This window comes from Pagrus pagrus, assembly GCF_965226575.1.
Source record: "Pagrus pagrus genome assembly, chromosome: 1".
NCBI classification, from domain to species: domain Eukaryota; kingdom Metazoa; phylum Chordata; class Actinopteri; order Spariformes; family Sparidae; genus Pagrus; species Pagrus pagrus.
This window is the reverse complement of record NC_140185.1, coordinates 13,200,131-13,218,988: the sequence shown is the minus strand read 5'-3', so window position 1 is coordinate 13,218,988 and position 18,858 is coordinate 13,200,131. Positions and strand designations below refer to the sequence as shown.

Genomic DNA, 18,858 nt, shown 5'->3' with positions numbered 1-18,858 from the left:
GACACATTAGATAGAGTTGCAGACAGCGGGAGTAAGAGGCTGGTATTTAAAGTCTACATCTGTGTCCATGGCATCATTTCTAAAATCTGCCCTTTGCACGCGTAAACCAAGTTTTACTGAGGATTTTCTTTGTTAAAGGAGATTCAGTACAAGTTTTGTGTCCAATAGTCACCCTGTCTCCTGTAAACAAATGTGTGGTTACAGTCTCTGATTCATGATACTTCATATATTTTAATCATAAAGGTGCAAAAAATATACACCCGTCGGAGTTTTATAATTATATTCAGCTGTATAATGAGAAGATCTCACCACAAGGTCCATTTAGTAGCTGTTCTGGAGCTTACAATCCATAGACTGTATAAAACATGGGCGTAGTCTCTGTGATGTCACAGAATATGTTAACTCTGACCTGCAAAATTCAAGTTATTTTTAAAGTAGTTTTTTTTACACTGTGCAACCCTTGTGGACGGGATGAATTGTGGGGTCAGACAGCCCTCAGCACTCGCTTACTTTCCGCGAACATGCCTGCAAAGTCCACAGTCTGCAAGAGCAGTGAGGTCTGGACATTTGGATGCACCCATTGTGAAGCCCAGTGAAGTGGCCATCTTGGCAGTGCCTGACTCCACTTAACTACCGGCTACTCCAAAAATGAGCAAAGAGATGAAGTGTAGTGGGGCTGAGGCAGCCTGAATGAAGCTTGGATTCTGACAGCTAGTGGCTAGCTGTCACTCAGAGCTCCCATACACATATTTGTGCCAGGCTGTAAACATGTTTATTTTTGCTGTAAAGCTCCGCATTTTGATGGGGTCAACAGGGATTGACTCAGTTTTGGAGCTAGCCTTACAGCCCCTCATTCAAGGATCGTAGTGTTTGGCACTTCCACGTTGGCTTCACCAAATCATTTCACATTATATTCATCTGCAGGTAGAATTAGCCTTGTTCTCGTACTTCTTTAAGTAGTTCCACAAACAGTTTAAAGTCCCAGAACAGTTACTGAATGACTGCTGGTGAGACTGTGTTGTCAGTTCGAGAATGAACTCTTGATCACAGTTTGTACGACGTTAAATATGTTCTACTGTCTGGTTTTAAATACAGAATTAAAGTCACCCAGCATGGTATGAAATTTTTAAAACAGATGTATGACACAGTTGATGTGGCGCTTCACAGACTGTGACGTGAACGTTTCTATGGGCGACATCTGGCACCATTGATATGATTTTTTAAATGGGGCCCATTTACCATTTCGTTGCATCGGTTTAATAGCATGCGAAGCTAAACCGAAATCATTACTGTTCATCATCTTCACTCACTGTGATGCACAGTGACTGCTTAGCACTGCTGGATGACAGCAGTAGACCAATCAGTAAGTTAAGTAGCCCTAACATGTTTTCTCCTTAATGATGACAATATGTTGACTTCAAAGCTTGATTTTATTCGCCCCTATTTGTGACATTTTGTTTCCAACGTTCATGTTATTGCCTCCAAATAATACTGCAATGATTAGCTTTTGCTGTTGGCTGAGCTGAACAGCAGTTGTTGTGTAAGTCTCCTGCTGTTGTGTTTTTCAGATTTTCTTTTTTTCTAAGAGAATAAAATGTGTTTGTTGCTTTTATACCTGTGAGACTTTTGAAGTGACCCTGGGTAAAATTGTGTTTTATTTACTTTCTGTTTTTATTACTTAGACAGTTTTCCAAATGTGCTGTTCTTAGAATAAAGTGTGGTACAGTATGTGCTGCAGCAAAGAGCCTCAGAGCACAAGGAAACACACCTGTGCAAACACACTGCATGGATGCAAACAAACTTTTCAACCTGTTGTGGGTCCATGTGGGAATAATACACAATTTTATTTCATTTTTGCATTTTTTTAAGGCAAATTGAACAAATGACTACTAATACAAGGTGTTGTATTGATGAACCCACAAAACAATCATTACCCAACTCTCCTCAGCTCTAGCTTTCCTTCCCATGAGGCAAAGCGTATTGTTATGGTTCGACAGCCTGCAGGTTTACTGTTTTGGCTCACTCACCATTCTCATCAACCTTGTTTGGACCTGCAGAAGGCAGAAATATCCGATTCACCGACTGTACACTTCCTGTCCAGCACCAAACAGCAGACAGACAAACTAAATGGTGAACAAAGTGGAGCGTTTAGCTGCTAAAGAGACTGAAGGTGTAATTTGATGATATCATAAAGTAGTGTGGGGTCATGGGAGTTGTTGTCTTCATTGTTAAGCAACTAATGAAACTGTATCAAGTGTGTGCCTCGGGCAGAACTGTTCAGGGACGAAGGAATGTATTAACATTTTATTTACGTTATGTTTAGTCACTCTCTGACTCTCTCCCAGAAGTTTTAGCCTCACGCAACCCAATGAAACGCGCCTTGAATACAATTACTGATTTCTCTGAAAAACATGTTGGAAACATTAAGGATAATGTAAGACAAAATATAAAACAGAGGTGTAGTTCTTTTTAGACATTTGAATGCAGAAATGTTACATTAGATGAATGCTAATGCTCATATCTGCTACAGAAAAAATCAATGCATGTTCAAGCAATTCTTTACTGACTTATGTGCTTTCTGACTGTCCTCTGAAAGGCTACAGTAATTTTGGATCATGTGGCCTAAATATTGGTGGCACTATTACTAAATGGTGCATTTATCAATGATAAGACTTTAGTTTATAGTAATTTCACTGTTAACAAACAATCATGTGCTTTAAAAACATTCTTAATTATTAATTAAGAAGACATTATTTATATATTGGATTTTCTCAAGACGTGTGGCCACGTGGGAGGATTAACCGTGAAGTCAACAGGACCCTAAGTTGAACCCTGAGGGATCACACAGGAAACAGTTGACTCTGGATGAGAACGCATTTCTAATTCAGACTGAAAACCTCAGGATGAAACTGATTAAACCAGTCAAAAGCTGAGAGAGAGACACCTACTCAACTGTTTCAACATAAGAACTTTGTGGTCTACTGTGTCGAAGTCTGATACAAAAGCTCGAGGAAGACACAATTTGATGCATCAGCTGCCAAGAGGAGATCATTAGTCAAGACGGCTGATTCTGTCCAATGGAGAAACCTCTGAAGCACGGAAGACAGCAGCTCAGTGAAATCTGTTTTCTCCAGGACATTAGGAAGAAAAGAAATTTGAGAAAAGGAAGATGAGTTTGTAGTTTTTCAGGACTGCATTTCTGAATTAAGGGCAGAACTTTTGTACTTCAATCAGCGTTTTCCAGCTCTAACTTCGTTTAATGACTGAAAGAATGCTGGGACCAATTTCGCTAATGACACGTTAATAGGACGAGTGTCAAGAGAGGAGGCGGTTGGCTGCATGTGAGACACTGTTTGCCTCGGTGCAGAAATGGTAATGATACTGTAGAAAAATAATTCAGTGCAGAAGACTTTACCAAGGGTGATGAAGAGGTCACGAGTAGGTGGACTCATTTTTATTTCTGAATGAATGTGTAATTAATACCAGCTGTCCCTACATATTATCTCAACACAGTCAATTACCTCTGCAGCAACAACTTCCACACTTGCTAACTCATGTACAGATCTATTTGCATTCTGTCGTAGTAGTATCAGTGCCCAGTGTTACATATTCATCACGCTAAACCTCCAAATTATGTAGCTTGTGTTTTTGTCTTTTAACCAATGCAGCCCTCTGCACTCCACTCACATTCAAGCAAGATGCAGCCTCCCCCCTCTCTTTTCCACATGACAACAATGGCTTTAAACGCAAGTGCCAACTCTTTTTTCAGCTGGTTCCACAGAGGCCAACTGTCGGCCTGTGTGGGCTATTAGTGGTCTCAGAGATGTGATGAGACAGCCTCAGTTGTTTGCATGGTTGCTTTCTTAAGATTATTTCACAATCCGAACAGAAAACAACAGCTCTCTGTACAGTGTAGCTGCTGAAAAAAAACAAAAAAATATATGACACTTATTATACATCAGTGCACATAAGCAGCACCAGCAGTTAAGTCCTTCTCAGCAGAAGTATTAATTCACTCTCTGTAATAATGAAGATAGATATCGTAATGTCCTGCTGCTGCTTTGCACTGATACTAATGTCCAAATACAGACAAGAGAACAGCAGGCTTAGTTTTTAGTCTTTGCTAAATAGGTCAATTTGTGAGCCAAGTTGTTTTTCAAAAGCTAACTGGGTACTCTTCTAAATACAAAAAGAATAGCTGCTATAATAAGTCGGACTAATTACCGTCCCAGATTGATTTGGGCTAAAATGGAAATGGAAACTGTTGCAGATTTTATTAGCTGTTGCTAGCTCATTAAGCTAATGATAATACGTTGAATTATCAACAAAAAATATGTATTTATGTTGAGTTAATGTAAATGGCCACGTTTCCCAGTTTCGTTAAGAAGCTCTTAAGTGCTAAGATCTTCTTAGGAGCGCTCTTAAGAACGCTGTGAAAGAAGGATGTGTTTCCCAGAGTCGCACTTAGCTTAAGAAGATCTTTCACTAAGAAGGAAATGTAAGATCGAGCTGACCCACTCTTAACAGCCTTCTTAGCGACCAAATGCTCAGTGATCAAGCGCGTCAGGGAAATTTATATCCTCCACTTTGCGAAATAATAAAACAATGCTCAGTGTTGAAATGCGCTCATAGCTGCGGACCACTGGCGCAAGAAAAAAAAATAGAAAATGGTAGATGAAAAAAAACCTTTTTATTGAATTACACGTTTAAGTTTTCCGCAACATCTGCATATATGAGTTTATAGTACTACACATAAAAAAACAACAACCCTGTGGCATTTCACAGATATCAAGGGAACAGATGTATTAAACTCAGCTGAACCTCATCCAGAGAGGCTTCCCCTGCTACTCTGCGTTGCCAAAGTCCGCGCGTGTGAGAAACCATGGCTGCAATACAGCACATTCTCCCTGCGAACCAACAGCGTCGCCGTGCGCGAAGCCAGACGGTTTACATAAATGCATACGTGCGTCAGCACTTCTCCCCACTGGACGTGCTGTCAGACCGGGCTGTCCAGGCAAAGAGATCCAACGGCCGTTGGATCTCTTTGCCTGGACAGCCCGGTCTGACAGCGCACACACACACACACACACACACACACACACACACACACACACACACACACTTATGCGCTGATAAAGAGGTGGGTGATCGATTTGCCTGGCATCGATTGATTCAGCACAGCAGCACCGCGGTGGACAGCTCCCACTAAGAGCTTCTTAAGAAGCTTCTTTGGCTTGATCTTAAGGTTCTCCTAAGAAGGCAGTTAAGAACGCATCTGGGAAACACCCGTATCTTAGCGCTCCTTCTTAGCCGAACCCTTCTTAAGAGCCTTCTTAAGTCCTTAAGAACGATCGAATCTGGGAAACGCGGCCAATATTAGTTGATAATGATTAGTTGTTACTAGATGTTTTACAGTGTACACACTATGATACTGAAGGATGTAGTGGGGAAATTATAGTGAGCTAATGAAATGCTAAAAGGGCCATGCATTCATACATTTTATTTCCTCAGTTTTCCTGTGATAACGAGTTAATTTCATTTGTTTTCTCGAGATCTCGAGTTATTATCTCGAAATAACAACTGCCGTTTTCCCGAGATAACGGGATGAATGTATGAATTCCGTAGCTAACTCCTGGCCCGACTACTGTAGAGCTAAGTTCTAGACTAGTAAGCCAGACATGCTAACAATAGCAGTTTACATTAACACAAACAAACTGTTTAATGCTTCCCAAACATTTTTGCTCTTGTGTTTTAAGCTTTGAAAAGGCTGCAAACAACTCATTTCCTGAGTTTCTGGCTCTGCTGTTGCTGTTGCTAAGGATTTGACTCTCTTCGGGAAATGGGTTTAGCAAACAGTGATTTTATAATCCTCCATAAATACACAACTGTAAAAGGAAGAAAGAGAAAAAAAAGACTAAGAAGAAGAGTAGCAGCAGCTTTTTGAGATTTGCACTCCAGAACTTACCGCTGTCCACCACGTCCCTGGGTTGTCCAAGCCACAGTTGTCGCTGTACTCCAGGCAGCAGGAGTCCGGCACACGGCTCGCATTATAAACTTCAAACCAGTCTGTGTGGTTGGTGACTCCGCAGCAGCGAAACTGCACCAGAGAAAGACAATGAATGAGGAGACCGTGGCCCTTTATTGTCTTCACACTGAAATTCGTATGCATGGTATCAAGTAAACATCCTCTGCTAGAATTATTTACCTGGCAGGAGTTAGATTTACTGGACAAAACAAATCACACATGCTGAATGTAGAACACACTTCATCTTCCTGATATCGAGCTGCAACCGCTTTTTTGTACAATCCTCATCTCATTTGTCTCAAAGTCCTAAAACACTGCCTGCTTCTTTTTATCTACATCTTCCCCCTTTTCTGATTGGTATAGATTTTCGATAAAAGATCGTGGCTTTCACCATAATTCAATTCATCAGTGCACTTCATGAAAAGATAAAGCACCCCTGATGTTTTGTTCATTCGGTGGACTTTAATTCCACACAGGAATATTGCTGCCCGCCCCCCCACGCTGCTCCGTGCACTGAATCAGGGATTGTGTGTTAATTTAGAACTCCCTCTCTCGCGTAAACAATGGATCAGGTTTTCAATTTATCATGAGCTGCTGCAGAATTCAAATAGCCAGAATGAATCTGAAGCATAGTTTAAACATTCGAGAACAGATCAAAGGATAAAAACTTCACGGAATCGTAATATCAAAATGCTATCACCTTGAACGTGTTGAACCAGTGATTTATTGCGCTGGCATTTGGCACCTTGTGGATGGTTTTACTTCTTCTTCTCGTGTATGTAGGTGCTTCTCTGTTCTATAAGTGGACGTTAATAATATTCAGGGTGAACTTTGCTCCAGGGACATCTGCTGTATTATCTATTCAGTGACTCAGCATGTACGCAGGAGGCTCGGGAGGGAGAGCAATGACAGAATGAGAGCTGTCTTTTAATGGTCTTCCTCTCATTCAGACTTCACGGAGCCCCGTGCATACACACTGCAGAGCTGATCTTACAAGGGAAGAATTGCACATTCATGCTTGCATACTTCAAACGGCGACACATCCAGGCAGCTCATGCTATCATCCTGTACGCAGGGGTAGAAAAAAAAACCCAAACTCTGCACATTAACACCCACACATGCAGAGACACGCACACATTTGCATAAATTATTTGCATATCAATACATTTCTCTGTCATCGTTTATGCCTTCTGCAGTCACAATGCGCACACACACTGAAACAGTTTGCCTTCCAGACACGAGACACATGCCTGCACACAGACGCAGGACATTCTCCCATTACCGCATATTTGCTAATGGAACAAAACTACAAGCCATAACACCGGATCTGTGATGCAAAAAAGGTCCAGAGAGCCCCGAAGTCTCCAATCTATCATTTGATGTCTCCCAAAGGCATTCACCGGCAGCAGCATCCGTCCTCTGCAATCCTTAATTCCAAATCTCTGTTTCTCACATTGTGTTTTCTTTGCAGTGGAATTTAAGAAAATGTATTTAAATAATACAACGGGAAAGGCACTTCAAAGTGTGAGAGCTGGAAACAAAGATTACCTCGGAGAGCCTATGTTGTTTGCATTAATTGCTCGGACAGAACTTCACCAAAGCATTTAGAAAAGCTTCGAGTGTTTGTGTGTTAGTCTGTAGAGACTTTTCACACTTTTTTTCTGATGCCACTTGTTAAACAGTGTTTTTTACCAGCCGGCTTGTAAATGTCCAGATCCTATTAACTACAAAAAGGATTGTCCTGTTTTATTCAAATTTTACACAAAATGGAAAAATGGAAAATCAAATGGCCCTTCAACACTTTACTACTCCCCTTTCATTCAGTGCTATCAGAGTGGTACACATTTTGAAACCTTGCCGATAGCAGAAGTAAGCACCGTCACACTGAATAATGCAGTCAAAACTTCATGTTTCTCAGCTTGTGACAACATATTTCGCATGACGTGACTTGCGAAATGGCACTTAAGTTAATGAATGGGCTGAGATGTTCACAACAGAATGTTTTAAGCATCGCAACCTCAACAAACTGTGACTCAGTGAAAGAAAAACATCAAAACTCCTGAGCTTTGTAATTAATATATTTTTAATATCTTACAAGTGTGTTTTAGATCATTGCCCGCCAGCTCTGTTGATCTCACAACTTACATCAGTTTGTACTATCATCCAGGCGTTGGTCAGACCCACGTTGCCCTCTGTGCCAAAGAGCTGGAGGCCCTTCTTCAGATCCCTCTGGGCGTAGTGATCAATCTGAAACGCAGAACAGGAAAAATGGTTCTATCAGAAAAGAAAATGTGATAATTAAACAAGTGTAATTTTTACCTGTGGGAGTTTCAATGAGCTAGGTTGTGTTTCTTTTAAGCATCAGATGTTTTCTGGCAGCAGCTCATTTCCATTTAAAATGTCATTTGAACTCAAGAGGCAACAAATATCATGGATTCTCAGTTATCTTCTAAGAAAATGATAAGTTGTTGCAAGTCAACCATCTAACACAAGTCATTTTTTTAAACCAATTTCACTGCAATTTTTTCCTTTTATTTAATAGCAGACATCACAGAAAGGCAGGAATCATTGTGTGGTGAACCACAGTTTTAAACAGCCCGTCTTCATCAGAAAAATGACTCTAGGTCTGTGAAAGTTGCTTATTAAGACCCATATTTATGTTGTTGTTCGGCAGTGACCTCTAGTGGCCGTGGTAATTATTAAGGCAGCAAAGGAGGAAGTCAATGAGTATAAATGACAACAAAGACGACCAAGGTCACCCAGAAGACAATTGTTTGCATCTAGTGTGACACCAAAAGTCAAAGGTGAGTTATTTTAACTTAAAATGTCATGTCAACTATGATACATATGTAACTGAAATTACATATGTATCATAGTTATTATGACCCCAAACCACAATGCTTTCCCTAAACCTAACCAAGTAGTTTTCTTGCCTTAAACCCAATCAAACTGTAGATATGACAGGCCCTGTTCGACTGTTGCTGGTATGCTATAACGGTCACGTTGTTCTGGGAATCGACTTGTTCAGTCAATTAAGTATTAGGATATGTTGATTTTTTAAAAAAGACCACTGGTTCAAATGTTGGTAAACTTGCTTAGAATTGACCAGAAAAGAATAAAGTTCCCACCAGGGGAGGAAGTTTGTCTTTGTCCCACCTATAAAAACAATAAACACAGTAAAAAGTACACACATAGCAATAAATATAATAACACACAGGACAAATCAGCACATCAGCTTATTGAAATCTCCCAGCATAGGGACATTTTAATGCAGTTTGTTTATTATATTGATGTGCACATGATTGTATGAAGGATCCCTCATATGTCCCATCTTATTTTTTAGCAAATGAGTTATATTGTCTCAAGGCATTATATTACATTCAGGAGGGAGGGGAAGCTCAGTGAAATTAAACAGACATTTTGTCCTGTACAGAAAAATATACTCAACATCTAATGGTGTGTTGTGGGCAATGTTGTGAAATGATGTTCTCATGTGAGACGGCCAGTTTACATGGTGCCAAAATATGCATAAAACCTTATGCATGAGGATCCATCATTCACGCTTTTTGGACCAATTATTGGTCATCTTTTTGGAGTCAAATTAGCCCTTTCCCATTCGAGTTCAAATTTTGGAGTATTACCAGGGGACACACTCCTTTCCTGAAATGACACAAATGCTGTTGCATTTGCTTCTTTAATTGCATAAACTTATGGGGAGGAGGCAGGAGTCCTCTCCCACACATCACATCCAGCGGGCTGAAGGGTAACTTTTAAAAGAGATGGCAACCATTTCTGCAATATTCTGAGATGCTAGAACTGTGTGCTCGTCAATTACTGAGTCTTATACCAAATTGCAATGCAGATTGGCTATAAACAACCGTGACTAAACATTTACCTTTTTCGTATGACTGTATGTTCATTTATGTTTACATTTGATCTATTTTGTCATATTTTAATGCACATTCAGATATGTTTAAAAAACAACAAAAAAGCACTGCATAGTTTACACAGTTTAATCAAAGTTCGGTGGGATGCCCCTCACTCGATCCAAGAGAGAGATTGGCACTCTCTCTCTCTCCATCCAACTATACTCTTTATGTCTGTGGATACACGCATACAAAAATGCAGTAGATGTGTATCATCTGTAGATGATGCAGCAGCCCTAACACTGATTTTTGTGTGAGAGTGGGGAGCTCTGGGTGCAGGTAAAATGGAGAGACGTTTACCGTTGTTCATTTGCATATACGACCAAAGTGGTAGCGCTACAAAGCTGTTTGAAAATCGGCAAAGTTCCTGTTTAAGCACCAAGACTCCCTGCAGAACTGGGTTTTATAGGCAGAACAAAGTGGAAGTTGATACCTGACTGTAGCTTAACTACATGGCCTGAGAGACACTGCAGTCTGTACTCGTGCTCATACTCAGCTTATATTTCCTCAAGTGTTCTCACATAATATTACAAACTAATAAACTGCAGGCAACAATGGAAACAAGTCCACTTTGTAGAACTTAAAGGGGCTGAATTGGATTTGCATCGACTGAACCAACACACTGCAGGACATGGCAGGTTACCGAGCCGCTGTTCAATAAAATAAACATGTGACATGTGGGTTCAGTTAATAAGCTCCGGTTCAGCAATGTGAAGCTAAACAAACAAGATAAAAACATTTAACAAAATCAGCTTTTCCAGTGAGCTTTGAATCAAAAGAACAAACTGTAAGTGTGAACACAGCCACAGAGATAAACAAGCTTAAACACACTGAGGTGTTGTGGTTGTTTAATCTAAAATACATTCATTTAAAAACCAACAATACAATCAGAGAGCCTGGGCGATGAATACAAACAGCAAACACAAAGTCCCAGCGCACACACACAGAACACACACACACTTACTCAGCCTTGTTTACACTCTCGGTTGGTCAATCCCATCAGACATCAATCGCATCGATCTCTACTGACCTTGCTCTCTCTTACTCTGCAGCCTCTTAGCCTGTGAGGTGCAGCTGACACCAAACACCTTGTTCAATCTCTGTTGAGACACTCAAACAATGAATACATCCTTCCTCCTTTTCGCCAAACAACAATGAAACTTGACGTCATGTTAAAAAAAATCGAATGGATTAAAGGGATAGTTTGTAACCTGGCATAACCTCCATACGAATTTTGCTCACTGCAATTTCACGTTTCCATGAAACAAATGTCTTTTAGATGTAGACGGCAAGAAGGCGGTACAATAGATGACTAATCAAGTTGTTTACTTCACACACTATCTCCCCACACCTGATTGGATCAACACAGCATTGCTTGGCTGTTACTGGTCTTTGTTTTTTAATTCCTAGTTTAGAAACAGAACAGATATTCTGGATATCTCCTGAACTATCCACCAAATTAGTTTCTGAATAAAGTTTAGTCAAGAAATAGGCCATGTGTAACTTCCGGAAGAAACTATGGGCAAAAAGACACGAGTGGATGACTCAGAGACAAAATAATGATGAAAAACGGTCTTTACTTGCGAACAGAAATGTAGAAAGTACACGGCAGTCAGTCAGACAAAGGAGAAGGCAGAGCAGGGAGAAGACAAAGGCGAGGACAAGGTAAACTAGCAGAGATCAAAAATACTGAACCAGGAAAACTAAATAGGAAAATAAGGCTTGGATTCTTGACACTAGGTACAAAGACGAACTGGCATTGAGAGAAGGGAACACACACTGAATACGCTGGGGAGGAAAGGATAATGAGGAACAGGTTCAACTAATCATGGGGGGTTAGCAACTCTCACAGGAGGGAAACACTGAAGGGCAGGAGGTGAAGTGTCTGAAACAAGACGAGAGGTGAGTATATAAAAAATAACGAGAAATGAGTGAGAAATAGCAGACAACAAACATAATCTATGCAGCAGGGTGGCACTGCCAGCGCCTCTATGGCTTCTCAACCTTTCTCCTCAGTGTGCCTGAGCAACCTTGGAGGATTCTGTTATACAAGAGTCACACGTCATTGTTCCATTTTAGCAACAGCTTTAAGTTTGAGCACAAAATTAAGTTATTTGTTCAGAATAAAGGGTGAACGGGGGTTAGAACAGGCTTCTTTTGTGTGTGTTTTATTAGGAAGGATATTCATTCAGCATTTTGGTTTTACCTATTTTTATATGTAAAGAAAACTCAGCAGGGAACATGATAATGCTATAACAACAGCAGCGCATGAAGATGCAGCAGCCGGTAGCTCCGCTAAATTATGCTACATTTAATTTTTTTTAACCAGAATTTTTTCGGTTTTGTTGTTAAACATGTAGTGTTTATGACAGAAATATTGTCATCACTATTGGAGAAGAAAGCAGGTGGACTCAGAGCAGTGGGCTTTAAGACCATCACAGCCCTCTGGGTCTTGAGTGGTCCTTCAGGCTGACCTGGACCGCCCCAGGGAGGTAGAGAGTCGGAATAAGAGCCGTGCTAGTCCAGCTTGTTTTAAGGCTGGTCCTGACTAATGTCCGGTTGCAGGAAAAGAAAATGGACAAAATGGGACACGGGCTGGCAAGACAAAGTGAAATCAGAGACCTGTCTCCAACACAACATCTCGGATCAAGCTGTTGCACTCGACAGGCGGGCCGTGTTCAGACTGCAGCTGGGCGAGGAGAAGTGGACTCTGTGTTTATAACATCGATGCTTGGTGCAGACACACAGTCAAAGTTGCTCCTAGATGTTGAACTTTTAATATAGAGTAGCTGACCACATTATCATCACCATCTTGTTGCTGTTGTTTACATCCACCCTGACACAGATTCAAAAGATGCACTACGGGTTTATGCATATTTGTATATTGACAACCGTATGTATGTTCTTTACTTTGTGTAGCATGGAGGTGTTTACGAACTTTTCATTTTGTTATAGAGCCCTGTGCTGTATAATGAGGAATAAATCACCGTGTACCTTGTAATAATAAATTATTATGACATCTACTAAGAGTAGCTCTCATAATCATTAATGAGTGGATTTGGAAAGATGAGTCTCGTCACTACTAAAACAATTTTAATCGGTTTTGTGAAGCTGGTGTTTCCGTGCCATGTTAGGTGAGATAAGCCATTTCCTGATTTCCTTATTAGGCAATTCATAAAATGAATTACAGATGTAAGAGGAGGCATTCATTTCATACAACAATGACGGATGAAGTGGTGATAGGGCCAAGTCAAGAACTGTGATGTTTGCCACAATAGATGATTCCATCATGGTAAACTTTATATTATATTCATGATGTAGCCTATCTAATGGTGTTTTACTCATTTACTTAGAATAAAAATTATTAATCTGCCTGCAGGTCTAAGTAGTTGTGTTAAACAGTTTTGTTAAACTAGTAGCTGTGGGGCATAATGTTAAACAGCCCCTGGGACAAGATGAACCATATGCTCATCTTACTGTATATTCCATTTCATATTTCATTGCATTAACTAAAATATTACATAAATGGGCTCATATTTTAGCCAACAAATAAAGCAGATGAAACACAAAGAGTTTCTCTGCAGAGATATTGAGGAAATCAAAAAAGGCTGAGTTGTTATTAATGGGTTGTTACAGGAACACCTCAAGATGTGACACAAATCTATCCCCCCGTGTCTCATCTGGAGACAGTCTGTGTTTCATGCTTTTGTTTTTATTCTTACGAATGCGATTTAACAACAGAACATGTTTAATGCAACAAATCATGGTGGCACTTTCATATTTTTACTCAAAACAACAACGCTGTGAAAATTTGCTCAATAAAACTGCCAGGCACAATGTTGTGGGGGAGTGGTGACTACGTATCAAATCCCAGAAAGGCAACATGACACTTGTTGTCGATGGGGAGATATTTTTAAAAGATTAAAGCAAGTAAAGAACGGAGAAGCATCTTAAGATGGACGGTGTACTTGACAAGCAGGTGTAGCTACCTGTTTCAGCCTGCTTTTTAAACTTTTTACGGTGCCATTTATTAAAGAACAGCAGGCTTATGAACTTCTGAACCCTTGTCAATACTTGGCCTGTAGCAGTTGCAATGGGAAACAACAAAAATAGAGGAAAGAAACAAACTTTTAGCCTCCAAAAATAGTCAGTTATCGATCAGTGAGAATCACTGATCAAGTTGACATCCTCATCAGACAGTTGAACTTTATTGTTTGTCTCTTATGGGAAGGAATATCTAATTGTCCACAATGTCCCAAGTTGGGAAGTATTGTGACAGAAGACTTTAACAAAATACCACTAGAACGGGATTGTTCCTTATAACTGTGTAAGCTACTCTCATATTCTAGTTATCGTTAAAGCTCAACAACCTATAAGCTGTAATAATTACGGATGAACAATATTGGATTTTTGATACTGACCAACTCATTTTGGTCGATTGCTGATGCCGATACCAGTATATGCACAGACTTTTTTCACCTTATTGCAGACAACATCAAGTCTCTCCTGAAGTGGAATTAACATATTAGTTAATGGCAACCGCAGCTCATGCAGATACAGCAGCTGGTCGCTCCTTCATTTTATCACTGAAACACGTATTACCTACGAGAGAAATAGATTCATCAGTGTCAGAACAGCAGACTTTGAGACGATCACTGAGACAAAACATCTTTCATTCATTATTTACTGGTTGTACTGTATACATGTTTATGTATATAACTCACTGTATGTTCTATGTTTGATGGGTTACAAACTCTAATTTCGTAAGTCAACCCAGTGTTGTATAATGACAAATAAATGACCTCGTTTCCTTGTTGTTATTATGCCGACTCTTTTCCGTGTTTGCAGATATACAATACTTTTTATAAATGTATACGTTCACTGGGAAAAATAAACAAAACTCCTGAGTCGAGGGTTTCTGTCGCTGGTGCATAATGAACAACTAATCTTATCAGACTGTCACATCGATGCCGATATTTCATTTTAGCTTTATCTGCTGATACCGCTGACACGCTGATAGCGTCGCATATTCCAAGTATTAATTGTTGTTTTGGCCGGTAGAGGGCAGAAGAACTTCACAACAAGCTCACAAACCTAAACACCTGACACATGCATTTGACTTATTTACACCTGTAGTGTAATTAATGGAAAAAGCAGTGCAACTCTGTGCCTTCACTGAAATAATTTCAACTTCTATAAACTAGTAGAAAAATGTGATTCGAGGGGAGCACACGCCAGGTGTGCCATATTGGGTTAGCTGGCAATGTGTTTCTAGCAATGCACCTCATTGTGATTTGCTTCTAAGGTATCAGCTAAATATTTTATGTGCTGGATGTTTAACTTTCCATGTTTTAGAGCTTATTTGCTGAAAACAGCTGCTCAGTCACCAGAGTATATGTTGACATTGTATGTTTCTCTACAGACATGTTAAATTTTCTGTTTCATATGTTGAATTTGAACGTTTCATACACAGCATATCAACATTTCTATGATACGCCTCATACAGATATGTCAAAACTTTACGCGTCTTCATTACATTTTATTCAATTTTATGTTGTGACAACGCTGTTAGTAAATGTCTAGTCAGGTTTAGGCAGAAAATCCTGTTGGTGTGTGTTAGGAAAATATCATGTTTTGTCTTGTAGTATCCAGTTTTGTTGACACAAAGATGGCTGCTTAATGTCCCAACGTCTCCTTAAATCCTAATAATGTTGAAATGTCATCTCGAACAGTAATCTCTCACGTGGCAACTGCCTCGCATAACTGTCACACCTACCGCGCCTTGTGTCATGATTGTGAGCTCACATACATGTAATCTGAACGCGACATGACACGTTATGTGGAAATGTTGATTTATGTTGCCTAACATCATAGGTGGGACCCCTCTCGGCCTATCACATCTCTTCATCTAAAATAAGATGTTGCATTAGGACCTGTAAACACAATAACATCATAATCCGGATGCCTCAAAGAGAAAGAGATGAAAGAGAATCCTGAATGACAAGACAAATGACACCGAACGTAATTTCTTGCAACAATACAAGTTGATCTGAGTTCTAAATAGACTCATACTATATGCTTCGGCATGACATCACTACTGCTGCACAAGGCAACATGCAAGCTATCTTCAAACTGATGTAAGAATCTAGCACAGGGAGCCCTCATGTCCCATTTGAGTGGACTGAATAAAGCTGTAAGTCTTCTGAAGTTGTGCAAACAAAAAGAGAGAGAAAATACTTTTTATTCAATTCTAAGTAGGTCATTAGGAAAAGAGTGTCTCCTGTGAAAGTGCAGCCAGCAGACTATGCATAAGCCACGGCTGTGCTTTTCAGCTCAGTATTGATGTTGTTCTCGAGACTTTGGTCGCCCTTTAACTACACCAGCCGAGTCAAAGATGGGCCATCAATTATGTATATGGCAGGGATACAAGGAGAGATAAGAGACGTACTGTAGAGAGAGGAGAGGAGAGGAGAGGAGAGGAGAGGAGAGGAGAGGAGAGGCTTGAAAAAATATCTGTGTTTTGTCTCCACATACATTGGCTGTAAAAATGTCCCAAGGTCTCCTTAAAAATATCCCATGGTTTCACACTTCCTTGCTGAAACACAGGCTAGAAATGTGGCCTCTGGCTTGACAGTCTTGTCACCTGTAACTCCTCCACCGTCCCCTCCACCTCCAGATATGAAAGTCAGGTAATATGTGAACAGTATGTCAAGTTTTGTAGACATGTATAGCCTGTGACATGTACAAATCTGAATGTTTCTGTGGTTTGCAGTAAAGTTATATGCCAACATTTGATTCCAGAGACTGGGCTGAGAAGAGATCGAGGAAAAGAGAGGAGATCTGAGATCTAAAGGAGATGAGAGATGAAGGTGGGGAAGAGTCACTCTCTTCGTGCAGAAAAATGTCAACGCAAAAAAGAGGGAAAAGATGAGCTGGAAGGCGATGAAGGGCAGAATATGTAAAAGGAAATACACTGTGGGTCAGATGAAGAGGTTATATGACTCCTGGACTGTAGAAAGCCCAGGCAGTATAGCAAGTAAAGACAGGGAGAATTCGATCTGTGATGGCCCAGGAGAAAGGACAGCGTGTTTGAAAGAAACACAAGAAAGGGGTTTCAGGGGAAAAAAAATAATGAGAAGAAAAATGGCTCAATTTACTTGCTTTCTCCAAACAGTGAACATCCATTATCCTGTCATAAATGCAAGAGGAAGACAGAGGCAGAGATACAGTAAAGTAGATAAAGGCATTAAAGAAAGAGGAAGGATCTGTGATCATATTCCCTTCGGATTTCTCTCGGACACATCATGTCTTTACAAGATGCCATACTGCATAACACGTGTTGTATTTCATCTCCCACAATGACATTGCTGATTTTGGAAAAAGAGGGTTTTACCATTACTGATTCATAGCTTAAATGGCTGCCTTGAAGTTTGGGATTCAGCACTGTGAGGCCCGCGACTGTGTACTGTAGGATCATCCCAAATCAAGGTTGTATTAAATGTTGGATTTAAAAATTCATGTTTCATTTCAGATGTGTGTAATTTGGTCACCCAGTCATGTCAGTATTTTCTGAGTGTCCCACTGCCTTCCTCACCTATTGGGTGCTCATGCTTAATGGCGGGGGCTCGTTTCCTGCAAATACTTTCATTTCATCCTTCCTCCGAGAGCCCAGATTACATTCCCTGGACCCTGACCCTATGTGGACCAGAGTCAAGGTTTTTGAGGGACATTCATTTTGACTTCAGACTCTTCTACTGCACTGTATTTCCCCTGGCTTGGGATTTGAGCTTGAATCAGTGGAAGTGTTGCACTGCATTTCAAAAAAAGGAGTTGTAGGTGAATTCCACCCTTCTGAAGAATCCACATATGTTATTCCTGTGCCTCAGGACAGATCGGTCAATACTTGTGAGCTTCGACAACCCTCCACTAAAGCTATAAACTCAAGAACTAAACCTTAAATTTGTAAAGTGTGCTGTGAAATCTGGCAGCCCTCCTTGGAAAATGAATGGAGGAGCCGAGTGTAAAATTCAAGGCTTCTGTCTCTGACGTGTAATTCTGTCCTGGGGCACAGCAATAACATACCTTAATAATTTTAATTGTGTGGCATTCCCCTTTAAGTTACTAACCTCGGTCCTTAGCAGGGGCAAATCAATTACAATTTCCACCCTCTGTTTCTCATCAGCTCGTGATTAAGACTTGGCAGAGCATGTGACGATCAATGCCATTAACATGGGGAGAGCAGCGAACGAGCAGAATCATGAAGGACGATACTTGAACAGCCTTAATCAAGGTAGAAGTAAATTGAGGGATTTTCAACGAGATGTTGGACAATAACGCGAGGTCAAGGCTGATCTACTCACAGCTTCAACGGGCACTTCAATTCTGATTAAAGTTTTTACTTGTTTATTAAACCTGGATTTGAACAGACGTCCTTCTGTGACCTGCTCTGCATGCTTATGCACCAAAAAGTTCTGATGTGAAGTGAGAAACTAAAATACTCTTAAAAGCTTTCGCCTGCAGCTATTGACAGCAACAGGTGTGTTTTTCTTCTGATCCCTTCAGTCTTTTCTCATCTGTTTTTACATCACGGTGGAGTCTGTATTTTCATCCTTCCGGTTCCTTCACTGTAGTTTAGTCAGCCAACTCAAGTGGAATGGATTATGATGTAAATAGAGATATTGCAGTGTTGATATTTACCGACTAGTATTCAACCTCATCACTCCTCACAAGGAAGCATCAAGCAGGGAGTGGGGATTTGGGATAAAAAGATAATGACATCCCTACAGAACCTAGAGGTGGATTGCTTTTGGATTGGTTGAAATGCAGTGTAAACAGCAGCAGCAGCAACAGCAGCAGCAGCAGCGAGGGACAGCATAGTTTTCAGGTGAGCTGTGTGCAGTGAAGGGT

The 18,858-nt window shown here is 40.4% G+C and overlaps 1 protein-coding gene across 3 annotated transcripts in view; it reads right to left on the bottom strand.

The window, feature by feature from the left end:
• Window positions 1-18,858, bottom strand: part of tspan4a (tetraspanin 4a) — a 161,309-nt gene that overhangs the window by 10,367 nt on the left and 132,084 nt on the right. For all 3 annotated transcript variants that reach the window (XM_084344820.1, XM_084344821.1, XM_084344819.1), the window contains 2 exons: window positions 8,171-8,272; window positions 5,966-6,097 (listed from right to left, as the gene is read on the bottom strand). In XM_084344820.1, the coding sequence (XP_084200946.1) occupies window positions 5,966-6,097; window positions 8,171-8,272 (234 nt within the window). The remainder of the gene's footprint in view (window positions 1-5,965; window positions 6,098-8,170; window positions 8,273-18,858) is intronic.